General features: G+C 38.5%; 1 protein-coding gene and 1 long non-coding RNA gene across 3 annotated transcripts; both read left to right on the top strand.

The window, feature by feature from the left end:
- The first annotated feature begins 858 nt into the window (after positions 1-858).
- On the top strand, positions 859-2,831 carry LOC147793453 (uncharacterized). The gene is made up of 3 exons (XR_015420032.1): positions 859-1,369; positions 1,479-1,534; positions 2,602-2,831. It is a non-coding gene; the product is annotated as an uncharacterized LOC147793453 (long non-coding RNA).
- Positions 2,832-9,531: 6,700 nt separating this feature from the next.
- Positions 9,532-11,980, top strand: LOC111784944 (G-box-binding factor 4). Of its 2 annotated transcripts, XM_023665453.2 has the most exons (4): positions 9,532-10,104; positions 10,203-10,274; positions 11,428-11,457; positions 11,625-11,980. In XM_023665453.2, the coding sequence occupies exons 1-4, from the start codon at positions 9,691-9,693 to the stop codon at positions 11,703-11,705; spliced, it is 597 nt and encodes a 198-aa protein (XP_023521221.2). In that variant the 5' UTR covers positions 9,532-9,690; the 3' UTR covers positions 11,706-11,980. The 2 variants fall into 2 exon arrangements, with proteins under 2 accessions (XP_023521221.2, XP_023521222.2); XM_023665454.2 differs by lacking the exon at positions 11,428-11,457.
- Positions 11,981-14,075: the final 2,095 nt, after the last annotated feature.

Raw genomic sequence — 14,075 nt, forward strand, 5'->3', positions numbered from 1 at the left:
GGAGAAAAAAATACATTGTTAGACATGGTCATATAAAAAAAAGAGTTATACGTCGTTACTAATGAAGATGGTATAATGCGCATGATTTTCTTCAAATTGTTCAAAGATACGCCTACGTATAGGCTTTTTCTAAGAGAAATAAAATGGTAATTTATCTAATCGTAAATGAAAAAATTTATTTGTATACAACTTAAATGAGGTGAGATAACACTAATAAGTTGGTTCTACTTAAAACTCTTAAATGGTTAACGATAATAATTTAATTATATTTGAGAGTCAAAGGATGGAACGTGTACACTTAATTGAAAGTCAAGTTGTCACGTTTGATGAAAAAGTTCATGGCTTATTATCTTTAAAATAGTTACGTGGGATGATGACAAAGATAAATAAGTCCGAAGTCATAAAACTCATGAATTTATAGATATTCTTATATTTTATGTGGATGATATATTCCTAGTTATAATTGATATAATATTTCAGTTTAACATAAAATAATGATTCACTAACCAATGAATAAATTGTATGTCATTAATAAATATTCAAAGATAAATATTAATTTCATTTTAGACTCATTGTATTGACAAAATTGTTGTCAAATATTTTATGCAAAACTTCAAAGAATGATAATGTATTATTCTAATCTGAAGTTAGAGGAATAATATTAACGTGTAGAAAATGATATTGAGAGAGTTAGTATCATGGTAATGACCAATATGACTTTTAATGACCGTCGTTTCAATTATATAAAATAATTCTCTAGGCAAAAGTGTTTGAAGGTGTAACGGTACACCTTCTGAGGAGTGAGGAGAGAGAGAGAGAGAGAGAGAGAGAGAGAGAGAAAAAAAAAAAAAAAAAAAAAAAAAAAAAAAGCCCCCGCCGAAAATCACGAGATTTCGGCGGGATCCACTCAGGCTCCCATAAACCCTAGGAGTGGCCACCTCCTTTAGGGAGAAGGGAGCGCTAGTGGGGTTTGAAGCAGGAGGAAGCCGACGCGCCACCGGAGAACGGACGAGCGACGACGCATCCACCGACGACAATAGCCAAGCCCTGCGAGTTGGACCGTCGGGACTTTTGGACGAGGAAGACGCAGCGCAGGCGCGGGTCGACCCCCGGCATTCGGCGAGACCTCTCAGCCCGCGTTCGGACACCACCCCAGGGCCTCGTCCCCTTTGTGGCCCAAACCGGAGGCGTTCCAGAAACCCTGCGCCGGCGGTGTTCGTCGCAGCCATCGGTTTCTGCTCCACCGGCGGCTTCGCGAACCTCCGGCTCGGCTAAGTGCGGCTTGGCGGCTCGACATCCGAATAGTATACCGATTCCTAGGTTTTCGACCCTTCCGAAGCCATTTCCGCCCTCGTTTCAACCATTTGAGGTCAGTATAACTCCATGTGTGACAAATAGCTTGCGATAGGGACGTACTTGGTAGCTAGACACGAGGGATAGTTGTGAAGGCGCTCTAAGTGTATCATGTTGTCTTATAGGAGGTAGTTAGGCGCTAGAGTTAGCGTTGTGGGCGACTTCGGTCAAGGCCAAGGAGGTAAGTAACCTTACTGTTGGCGTTAGTTATGCATGTATATTGGTGCGTGCCCTGTGGCCCTTGCATGCACCATATGTTGTTGCTATATGCTAGGTTAGATGTTTCTTGCCATGAAATGCTATGCATGCTTTGTTTATGTATGTGATTCTTGCAGTGAATTGCTATGTATGCCACGTTTATGAATATGATGTTGTGACGCGTTTTGTCGTGATGAGCTTGATTGACATGTCATGATTGTAATGAGAACCCCACATGCCATGAATAAGATGACTAGTATGCTAGGATATGCTTGCTCAATGTGGACCCGGTTATGCTATGTTATGCTTGCCTAATGTGGACCCGGTTATGCTATGTTATGCTTGCCTAAGGTGGACCCGGTTATGCTATGTTATGCTTGCCTAATGTGAACCAGGTTATGCTATGTTATGCTTGCCTAATGTGAGTGAACCCAGTTATGCTATGTAATGCGGCGAGGGGATGGAGCGTCGTATGTGTAATGCCATGGAGGTAAACCTTAAGAACCTCATGCACGCTATGGTTATGTACTTGGGGCACTCCCCCATTATGCTACGGATGGTATGGATGCGTATATTCGATATTGTGTTCGCCACGATATCATGCAGGCCCTCCTTTGTCCATGGCGTCCGGTATTGTATGTCATACATACCCGACCAAGCCAGGCCCAGAGAGTTCGCTTGCGAGCTCGCCTGGTGGGCCCACAATCACACACGTGGGCCATGTGTGGGAAATTACCATGCATCCACCCCCGCCCGGACAAGGCAAGGGCCTAAGGCCATGGGAAGGAATGGAAGACAAACATCTCTCTCAGTTCCGTTCTTCTAGCAGTGTGCGACATGTATGGTAACGATGTGCGACATGTATGGGTATTCTGTGTGACATGTATGTGTGTTGTGTGCGTCATGTATGTGTATCGTGTGCGACATGTAGATGTACTGTGTGCGACTGCTTGTATCCGAATGTATGAATATATGTTTAACCCCAACAGTGGGGCGACTTACTGGGTATTTTATATAATACTCAAGCCACGTGCTACCAATATTTTTCAGGAAAGGGCAAGGCTCCCATGTACGGGTGACGGTGGATGAGGCGAAGGGCCATGGAAAACTTGAGGAGGGTTTGTTGTGTCGTAGCGCCTGTTGAATTCTCTTGGGTTCTTAGTCTTGCAAATTGTTTTCTTTAGTCTCTGTTGATTACTTCTAGGCTAGGTTGTCGCAATTGTTTTTCCTAGGTATGAACTGCTTAAATTGATGAATGCATTTTCGTTATCGAGACTGTTTCCGTGTGAACTCTTGTCTTGTTGATTTGATGAGTATAAAGTAACGTCGCTAATTAGGGTGGAGAAAATTAGGGGCGTTACAGAAGGTCACTTAGAATGTCTAAGATTACGAGACATGTCTTATCTTCTCTAGGATAAGTACAAGAAAATGTTGAGTACAAAGTATGCCCTAGTTCCCATGTCTCACCAATTTTAGTGAAAATGGGAGATTGTTGGGATTTATGTCATAAAACATCATGATTTTCTCCTGTCAATTTCTTCGTGAAACTTAAAAATGCTGTTACAGGAAAGAACTAGGGATTGATTCATACCTTCTCGTGGATCGTAGCCTAAGTTATTCACTTCCAAAATTTGTTGGAATTTATTTTCCTAGTCAGAGCTCAACCTAGAAAAATCTTATTGAGCAACACTTTCTATAGGTTTTTAGGGTCTGATTTCTTCCTGGAATTTCTTTCTTATTCTTTTCTCAAGCCAAAGGAATTTAAGTGTGTAGTCTTAATTTTGGAAATTCCTCATCGGTCTGCAACTCACCCGGAAATGCTGAGGATTGACTTTTTGGCCAGTTTGAACTTGAAAACAACTTCCTTCGTCAAAGACATTTTAGCTCTCAGATTTCTTCATCAAAGTTACTCATCTTAATCCTCTCAAGTTAAAGGAATGCCCCTAATTTGAACTCGAAAACGAATTTCTTCAATTAGGCACGCTTGGGGACTCGTGAACCTTCATAGTCTTCTATAGAAATGTTCCTTGAAGGTGCAGAAACTCAATGGGATTGACCTTACTCAACGAAATTTCTTCTAGTATCCGATTGAATATTCAAGTTTCCTTGAACTTCTTTAATGGTGATCCGTATTGGGGGATTAGGTTTGAGGCTCCTTCAACACTCAATTTCTTCATAAAACTTGTGGGTAAGCTTGTTTAGAAGGTGTAGGAACAAAATTGAAGAGAAATGATGGACAATTACTATAGATGTGAGGATACTTACAATGTTCCATGAAATCATAATTAAAATATCTCCAAAGAATTAAATCACCTAACTCCCTTGGTTAGTTCAAATTGGCTCAAATATTTTAAATTGGTTAAACATTAACCCTAAAAAGCTAGCTTATAATCTTTAAGATAGACGGGACTATGAGTTGGTGTTTAAAGTAACCCAAATGATCCAAAGAAAGGAATTAAGGCATTCAAGCAAGAATATGGGTCTTAAGCAAGTCATTTCAATACTTTAAAAAACAATTTTAGGGATTTAAGGCCTTTGGATAAGGATTGGAAAGGAAAATGTAAGCATAAAGAACGAAAATGCCGTTTTTTCAATTTTTAAGAACCATCTCGAGTTTTTAATTTCTTATCGAGAAAGAATTTCAAGGTACTCGAGAAGAGAAAAATGAGGTGATGAAGAATTTTTAGAAAAAGTTTGGATTTTTCAGGAAAAAAATATGAAAAAATATTTGGATAATGACAAATTACTAAAATACCCTTTAACTTCAAGATAATTATGAAAATGCCACATATCAGAAAATCAGATCCACGGTAGTGAGCCGTGGGAGCTCTAGAAGATGAATTATTCATAACCCTTCTATCACAAGTATCCTTGCAATAGAACTAGAGTATTAAAGATTTGCTCCCTCATTTCTTCCGAATAAGAGAATAACTATGTATCTAATGTAGGTAATTAAACACACAGGTAAATTATTAACAACTCTTTAATAAACTAAAATCACACCGTCAACATACTTAAACTACATAAAATTCTCTCGCCTCCCTTATAAAGTTTAGCTCTCCATACAAACTGAATTAAATAGAAGAACTGTAACGACCCGGGAAAAAAAGAAAGAGAAAAAAACAAAAAAAAAAACAAAAACTCAGTCGCCGGAAAACCCGCGAGTTTTCCGGCGACCGCCGAGTTTCGTGGAACCCACGCGAAACGACGGCCACAGCCCGCCCAGCCTTCAACCCACGACTCCCAGCACCATCAGGATACCTGCAAAGAGAGAAAAGACAGAAACTACGAGAGAGAGAGAGAGATTTCGGAAAAAAAAAAAAGTCGGCGAGTGTCCAATTTCTTCGACGAACCCTCAAACCACCCTCAAACCGATACCAAACGACCTGTTACCACCACGAGAAGGATCCCTAACGAAAGCATGATAACTCAAGGTGCGTTTTGTGCTTTTTCATAAACGCCGTCGTCGGTAACCGAGGTCGAAAAATTGGGTTTTTCCTAATCGTTCATAGATCTGTGGTTCTAGGGACCTTTAGGCCGCAAAACTTCCAGAAAAGAAAGAAGAACGACAAATAAAGAGGAAGAGGAAGAGAGAGGACCGAAATCGGCAACGGAAACGCCGCGGGAAGGAGAGAGAAAACTCGCTGGAAAATCGGCCAAATTCGGGTAAGGAAGACGAGATCCACGGATCCGGGTCAACCCGAACCTAGAACCCGAGAGGGTCAGCCCATTCTTTCCCTCGGCCTCTGCCTTCGGCCCAGCCCAACTACAGCGGCCCAAACCTCAGACCAGCCCAAAAGTGACGGTTCAGTTGAACCAACCCGAGACCAGACCCACAGTCCAATCGAGCCGGCCTGCAACCCAAAAAAAAAAACTTTTGGCCCAGCCCAATAAGCCAAGGCCCAACGATAGTCTTGGCCTAGTAGCCTCCGCAGCCCACGACCCGAACCGGACTGCGACCCGCGCTTCGACCCGACGCTACCGTACGACGTGGCTCGCTCTGCTGCTGCCACGTGTCACATAGCGGCGCAGGTGGTCCCTCGGCTCGGCTCACCTGTTTTCAGCCCGGTTTCAACTGTTCCGACCCTCTCGAATCTGTTTTCGGCCCCGATTAAGGTATCCGAGGTCGTTTTAGAGTCGTATTTCACATTTATTAAATTATAGGTAAATTAATTGTGAAATATTAACGGAAAGTGGTGAACGGTGTGATAGGAAACAAACCCCGGCGACGTAGGAAGCAGCTCTCACGGAACGGGAGATTACGTTTAGCTATTTATGGAGTACTTCGGCTAAGGCCAACCAAGTAAGTGGCCTTACTATAGGATAGACTAAAAAAATTGTATGAGTTATGATGATATGTGGATTACAATGCTTGATGATATGTGCAGTATATACACATTTTGATGAATGACACTTGATATGTTTGACGCACTTTGTGGCATTATGATGAGTATGATGATTGCATGATGTTTACCTTAATATGATGGTGTTTTCCATATTGAGTATGCTAGATGATGATGAGTGTCATATTGCATCATGTCGTTAGATCAACATAGGACACAACCCTAAGAGCGTGAAAATGATATTAATATAAATATCCACGAGTATGTGTTACTTAGAGAACAAGAGATGAGACTAGAGGGTTGTGTCAGAAGAGACATTACGATGGATTTAGAGGGACCTCATGCATATTGTATGTTCATAAGCATAGGGCTACTTCCCCTAGAGATGATGAGTGCGGACGCGCACCTTATGATGAGCGCGAATGCGCACAGGTGCGAAGCACACAGATGAGGGTGTTCATGAGGCACATGACACTATGGGGTTCCGCTGACCTCCGGACGTCGCTACAAATTAGCTTGACCAGAGGGTCCAGGGGGTGTGCGAGCGCCCTGGGATTCACACTCGCACGTGTGAGTCGTGTGTAGGGAAGTACTACACATCCAATTTGTCCGAGACTGGAGGCCACCCCTAAGATGATTAGAGATAGGTCCCTAATTCATGATTGCATGTGTTTGCATTAGCATGGCCCCTATAGTGGGGTCACTTACTGAGTATTTCGTGCCATATTGTTTTTCAGGTAAAGGCAAGGCTCCCATGTACGGTTGACGGTGACATCGTGTTCAGAGACTGTGGCGCGTGCATAGGATAGTTGCATATTTAAAATTCCTAGTCTTGGTTAGGATAGGGCGTTTGCATTTCATTCATTTATATTATTTAATTTTTAATCATTTTTTTTTATCTTTTTTGAACTCCAGCATGATGTTTGAAACATACAAGTCCGGCAGTGTTTTCCAATGTTTGAACGTAATCTGAAGTTTTAAATTTTTCCGCTAATAAAGATGAACATTCTTAGATTTTTATTCTACATTAGAGATGAGTATGAGACATTAGTGACGACTCTAGATATGTGGAAATTTAGGGTCGTTACAAGAACACACATCTCAATCATGTAAAATTGATAGAATAAGAAAACAGAGTAAGGAATTAGAGAGTTATCAAGCTTTGTTGTTGTTCTTAAATGGAAGTTCCCTCCCTTTGAGCTCTCACATCCACCTTTTTGCCCTAATTTATCCTTCTGGTATTCTTTTTCTTCTACTATCAATAGTTAATGGATTAAGGTTCTTCTTCTCTGGTTTCACAGCAATGCACAACAACATAGTTTGGTCTATTCTGATTTTCGCAGCAATGCCACAGTAGTGTTGTTTTAAGATTTGCTACAACATCATGATTCAACATAAATGTTCTGAAATTTTGCCAAATAACTCAATTAAATGTACAATGAGGCTCGATTCATGCAAATTGATATTCTTTTCATGTTGAACCACAACAAACTATTTCATGCTTACTAGTTAGAACAAATTGAGCAAATAATGAGAAAATGGTTTGTATGAGTGCATGATTAACTACAAAAAGACTTGATATAATTCTACTTTTAGAGAGTTATCATATACGAGCCCACCTATTAGGTTCATGTGACTGTGTGTGAACCATGTGTAGAGAAGTACTATGCATCTAACTCTGCTTGAAAAAGAAAGTAGAGCCTAGAGAACAGTTACGTAAAAATAAATCTTATCATGTACCATATTGCATGTGATTGTATTTACCTCGATAGTAAAGTCACTTAGTGATCATTTTTAAATATTAAAATCAGTTTAACAATTTTTTTCAAATAAAAGCAAGACTTCCATATATGAATAACACATCAACTGAGGAGGCCATGAAATCAATTCACAATACTTAAATTTCTGCATTAAAGTTGTAGCTTATGTTAGGATAACTCATTCACATTTTTTTCCTCAACTTAGATAGATTTTATTATTTTTTTTTTCTTTTTTTTTTTTGCTAGTTACCACAGGTGCTATTATTATATTTAAAATGAATTTTTGAACATTTACTTAACTTTTTAAAGTGAATTATTTTAATGATTTTAGATACACGTTAGTCATGACACACATATAGTAGTAGTAGTCTTATTTTAGAAGAGAAGGTAGGGTCCCTAAAGTCTGTACTCTACTCTAACCCTTAACGTGCGTGCCTCATAAACATCGTAGATCTAAACAAGTATGTGAATTTTGAATCAAATAAAGCATAGGCATAGTAGCCGAGACTGGTAAGGCTCCTCTTTCCTCCTGCGTGGTGGCCTAGGTCATGCCTCGTCCTTGCCCCACTCCACTTCAGCTATTCTGTCCTAATCCTAAGGGTCATCTCACATCCTTGGGTGCCCTTGTGATGTGGGTACCCATCGTACTCGTTGCTTCCGCCATTTAATTGGATAGTACTTGTAGAAGAAGGCTTCTTTCAGCTGAAGCTAGGTGATCGGTTCGTCACTAATTGTCACGACTTTGGTGTGGTGTTTCTTGAATTGAGTTGTGCCTTTATCTAAGAAAATAGTCTACATGACTTATCCACCTAGGGCTTGGATATCAATCTATAACGATTCGCTTTTCAAAGTTTTAAATCACGAATTGCTATGTACCGACGCAAGATTTAAAAGACTCGATAAAAAATTTTCATTTTTAAAATAACAGACGTCATAATGGGATTCAAACTATAAAATAAACTACGGATTGTCTCACAATGTCTCATACTCGACTTGCTCAGAGAACATCTACACCCATTTGAGTTCCCTATAGGGTCTTAAGGTAGGTCTGATTAGCCATACTAAATTGTTATTATCTGTGACATATGTCCAAGTTCCATATATCTGTGAGGTGCTATCTCGAACTGTTCCAACTACTGAGCTGCTAGGACATTATGGAAAATATCACTCGATCTGACCATTTAAAAAGTATTGGTTGGGTACTCCTTAATAGACTATATAGTGTCATCATAATTTGATATGGAGTGACCTTCATGTATGCTAAGCTACTACACTCATGCGAACCCTTACCCTTTTTGGCAAGTTTACGACCAACGAATAGTTGAAGATCTCTTGATCGTCCCACATGAGTTATATTTGTGGCGCATATGCTCAATGCACGACTGTGGCTAATCTAGCTTCTAATAAACTAATACGAATGACTATGTACCCTATCTTTGTGATAGGTTCATGAATAGGAGCCACTAACCGACTATTAATCTCCACATCATCATAGAACTGGTAGGAGTGATCCCATTAGTGGTACCACTATGTAAATCCTTATCCCCTCGAGACAATTTCACAACTAAGGTTGAGCTTGTGAGTTCTCTAACCGTCCCCATATAGAAGCTCGTAATATAATAGCCAAAATAATAATAATAATAATAAATAAATAAATAAAATCATAAATAAATAAGCTTTACAATTTGACTCTTTATTAAACTTTTTTTAATTCACTTGAAAAAATTAAAATTTCTATAATACCAATTTTAATAAAATGAAGATTTACTCAAAATTAAAATTTTTAAACGCACAAATTAACCATTAAATAAATTTTCTAAACCTTAATTAAAAAAAAAAAAAAAAAAAAAAAAAAAAATTAGTGTCAAGTTTGGATAAGTAGTGAAAATGAAGGAGAAGATCTGTGGGGAATCAATCGAGCATAATGGCGCCACAGAATTCGAGAGATTCGCAACTGTCGCCTTCTTTTTCTTCTTCCTTCCTTTCTCCTCCTTCTCTTCTGTTCTTGACGCACACAAATTTCGGATCCATCTCCGATGAAGAAACCAAATCAGATATTTAGAACAGCAGCAGCAGCAACAGCAAAAGTAGTAGCTAATCCCATTCATATGTCCGCCATGGATATGGATAGTAAGCTTGATGGGCCATCTACTCCCTCTGGAGGTGTGGACGATGTTTGGAGGGAGAAGGCGGTAGAGGAGATGATGAGATGGGAGGATTTTATTGGAGTGAAAGCGCAGGAGGATGTGCGGATTTTGAATCCCTTGAATTGTTTCCCCCAATTTGAAGAGGAGATGATTGTCGGGTTTGGGAATGGCGGTGAAATTAGTGGGAGATCGGGGAAGAGAAGGCGCGCCCCCATGGAGCCCATGGATGAGGCTGCCTTGCAAAGACAACGGAGGATGATTAAGAACAGGGAGTCCGCTGCCAGATCCAGAGAAAGGAAACATGTGAGTTTTTGCTATCTTCTTCCACCATATGCTGCTGCTGCTGCTGCTCATTCTTGTTGATTTTAAATGTATTTTGTTCTTGGTTATGTGGATTTCAGGCACATCAAGTTGAGTTAGAGTTAATAGCTGCCCGACTTGAGGAAGAGAACCACCGATTATTGAAACAGAAGGTAATATAGCTCCCAATCCCATGAACTATACTCCTTTATCTGCACTATCTTCTTCTCTATTGAATCAAACAGCTTATAGCCTTAGTATTCTCATCATAGTCGATAAAGATGTACCTCTTGCTTTACCAATCCTGTGCTACTTGTGTGCCTTTAGCAATCCTGCAACATCATCAACAATTAGAATTTCTAGATCCTTCGACTCCTGGATGGTCTACATGACATTCTTGAAATTATTGAGTAGTGATCGCAAAATTTTCTTCACAACCTGCAACTCCTAATGAATTTCATCGTTGCTCCTGAGTTGATTCACTATAGTTTGTACACGTATAACGTAGTCAGATATGATTTTCAACTCCTTCTTCTTCATCGCCTCTAATTTACCGTGTAGTGTTTGGAATCGTACTTGCTTTACTCAATCGGCCCCCTTGAAGACCTTTCACTGATGTGTACCATGCCTCATTGACTCCTATCTTCTCAAAATTTTACTAATCAACCATTTGCTAAGTACAACTTGTCCTTCATTTCTGCGTATCGATGTCATTTAGTGTCATGTTTTCGATTTCCTCCACATAATCGTCCTCAACCATGTCTAATATATTTTGTTCCCCAAGCAAGGCTCGCATTTGAATGCTCTAGTTGTTGTAGTTTGATATCACCAGACGTGGCAGCAGCACACCACCCATTGGCATCTTTCCAAAACTTGTCATATTGGCTTTGATACCACTTTTTTTTTTAGCAACGCAAAATTTTTATGAAAATGGGATAGGATTCTCTCAACATTCAAGTCTATATGTTTTCTTCCTGAGTTGATTCTGAAATCTCTACATAGGTGGTCCTTATATATATCTAGGCTTTTTGGAACATCTTCTATGACCATACATGTACTATCACTATGTGATACAAATACATGTATGTACCAAATGAATCTAACTCCAAGTCCAGGATATCCATGAACCTTCTTTTTCAAAATTGGTTCATTTGCACCCCCATATAATAATTTCCCTTTCAAAATGGGTGTTTGCAGTTAAGGTCAATAATGATAGTTTAGTTGCTCAATTAAAAGTGCAGTTTGATATAATTTCTTTTCTTGCTAGATTAACTTCTATAAGGTGTTTGAGTATAGTCTTTGTGTTGGGTTCTTTTTTAATGACAGGCTGAGAGAGGGAAGGAACGACTAAAGCAGGTAGCAACGTAGTGAATACATTGTGTTTTTAATTAGGAGTTATAGTTGTTGTTTGAGTTGAGTTGTAGAAGAAAGAGTATGTTATGCAATGGAGAATGAGTTGGGGGTTGGAAGTTGTTAATAGTTATAATGCTCTGACAATCATCATGTGCACATGCTTTTCATAGTTGATGGAAACAGTGATCCCAGTTGTGGAGAAACGAAGACCCCCGCGAGTCCTATGTCCGGGTCACTCCTTCGAATGGTGACACCAACACACCAACACACCAACACACCAACACCAATATCCTTTTCAAATCAAGCTCCTCTAAATGTTGAGTTCAGATGATGAGATTTTCTGATTCTAATTTTTTTTTTTTTTTTTTTTTTTTTTTTTTTTGATTCATAGAAATGAGCTTAACCTTACTTATTGTTTCTCAAGGATTTCTTTTTGTTTTACCCCAATACAGCTGAATAATGTGCAGCAGTTTTAGCATATATTTTTCTTTTCATATCCAATTACTAATTTTATTTTATTTTATTTTATTTCCCCCTCTAATGTCTCCTGATTTAATTAATGGAGAGTCAGATAGATTTTCAACACCATATTTCCTTTTTGGTTTTTACTCCCTTTCATCCTTTTCTTCCTCTCTTGTTTATAACTGTTTTAGTTCTCGAGGACTAAATTGTTAAAATGTTGGAAGTACGAACACTAATCTATTCAAACCATTTGAAGAACGTAGACTTGAAGTTGGTGTCATAATTAGGAATATGTTTCTTAAAATGAAGGGAATTGAAACTGAGAAATCAATCCAATGGAAAGTAAGATTCGGATATACTTCAATGATCAATAGAAAGAATAAAAGAAATTTCTAAACCCAAGAATCAAACATATATATCAAGAAATACAAAGGAACAAACTTATGATTTAAAGCATACTTTCATTTTAATATCTAAAATGTTTCTACTAAAATAACAACATATATGATAATAGTTCAATTGAAAAGTTATAATTCTTAATTTGTCATACTATAATAGCTACTAGCCACTTGTAATTTAAAAACCTTAAAAATAATGAATGAAACCTCCCTACCTAAATCGGAAAAAAAAAATGTAGGGTACAATTCTGTCATCAATCATGAAATTCATGTAGTATGATTAAGACACAATATTTTGAAAGCTAATTAGTTTTGCTTTATGGGATAATTTTCAAATTGGAATAATAAATAGGAATTGTCTTTATATGATTTCCAACGAGATCATAAAATAAGAAGATTGGAAAGAACTCAGCGGAATGCTTAAAATGAAGTTCTCTCGATAATAGAACTCCAAGAAGGTAAAGTAGAAATTAGTAGGATAAAATATGATAAAGTGGTCAAAATGAGAAAATACACTCAATCAAAAAAATTAATTCTTCTCCTTTTTTTTTCTTAACAATCGAACAAAACATCAATCGGCGATTGGGATAATTTCTAGCTTGAATTCATTTAAAATTGAACTACTATTAGGATTAAATTTGATTTAGTTATTTGAATTAGATTTGATTTAGTCATACCAGATTTAATAATATCGGAATTGATTCTCTAACGCTATATAATTGTCAATTTCATTCTCGATAGGATTAGAGATTTCTCCCAATTCTTCTAATCTTTACAGGTTTCTTTTTCTAGTTTTCTTTTCTCTGTTCGTAACATTTTGGTATTAGAGTCATGCCCTAAATTAGTTAAAACTAGAAGCAGCAGCCTTCTACGTATGTCATAATAAAAGTATGTCGATGGAGAGTCCATTTATGCAGCCTGCAATTCCGAAATTTGATGGGTACTATGATCATTGGTGATGCTCATGGAAAACCTTTTGTGTTCGGAGGAGTACTGAGATTTGGTGGAGAATGGGATTTCTACAGCAACAGAAGACATCGGTTTCACAGATGACCAGAAGAAGCGCATTGAAGATCAGAAGTTGAAAGATTTGAAAGCAAAGAATTATCTATTTCAAGCATTAGATCGTTCGATCTTGGAGACAATCCTCAGCAAGGATACAGCAAAGAACATATGGAATTTTATGAAGCAGAAATATCAAGGTTCGACACGGGTAAAGCGTGCACATTTGCAAGCTCTTCGGAAGGAGTTTGAAATGCTTCACATGAATGCAGGAGAATCTGTAAATGAGTATTTTGCTCGGACCCTTAGCATAGCCAACAAGATGAAAATAAATGGTGAGAACAAAGGAGATGTTGAAGTAGTTGAAAAGATTATGAGATCTATGACTCCCAAGTTTGATTATATTGTGTGTTCCATTGAGGAGTCTAAAGATACAACCATCTTAACCATTGATGAGTTGCAAAGCAGTCTGCTTGTGCATGAACAACGCATGAGTTCTCATGTTGAAGAAGAACACGCTTTGGAGATCACTCATGATGAACAATCTGGAGGAAGGAGTCAAGGTCGTGGAAGCTTTAGAGGCAGAGGAAGGGGACGAGGTAGACAAACCTTCAACAAGGCCACAGTGGAGTGCTATAATTGTCACAAGCTAGGACATTTTCAATGGGAATGTCAAAGCAAGAAGAATGAGGCAAACTATGCAGAGACTCAAGAAGAGATGTTGCTGATGGCTTATGTGAATATGAATAAGGCCAATAG

Source organism: Cucurbita pepo, chromosome 2, assembly GCF_057944985.1.
Source record: "Cucurbita pepo subsp. pepo isolate OVF chromosome 2, ASM5794498v1, whole genome shotgun sequence".
Lineage (NCBI taxonomy): Eukaryota > Viridiplantae > Streptophyta > Magnoliopsida > Cucurbitales > Cucurbitaceae > Cucurbita > Cucurbita pepo.

What these genes read in the sequence shown, in the direction of transcription:
- LOC111784944 (XM_023665453.2), top strand. Translation starts at nt 9,691, where the DNA reads ATGAAGAAACCAAATCAGATATTTAGAACAGCAGCAGCAGCAACAGCA. An exon ending in GATCCAGAGAAAGGAAACAT is followed by an intron (nt 10,105 to 10,202) that starts GTGAGTTTTTGC and finishes TGTGGATTTCAG; the next exon opens with GCACATCAAGTTGAGTTAGA. An exon ending in ACCGATTATTGAAACAGAAG is followed by an intron (nt 10,275 to 11,427) that starts GTAATATAGCTC and finishes TTTTAATGACAG; the next exon opens with GCTGAGAGAGGGAAGGAACG.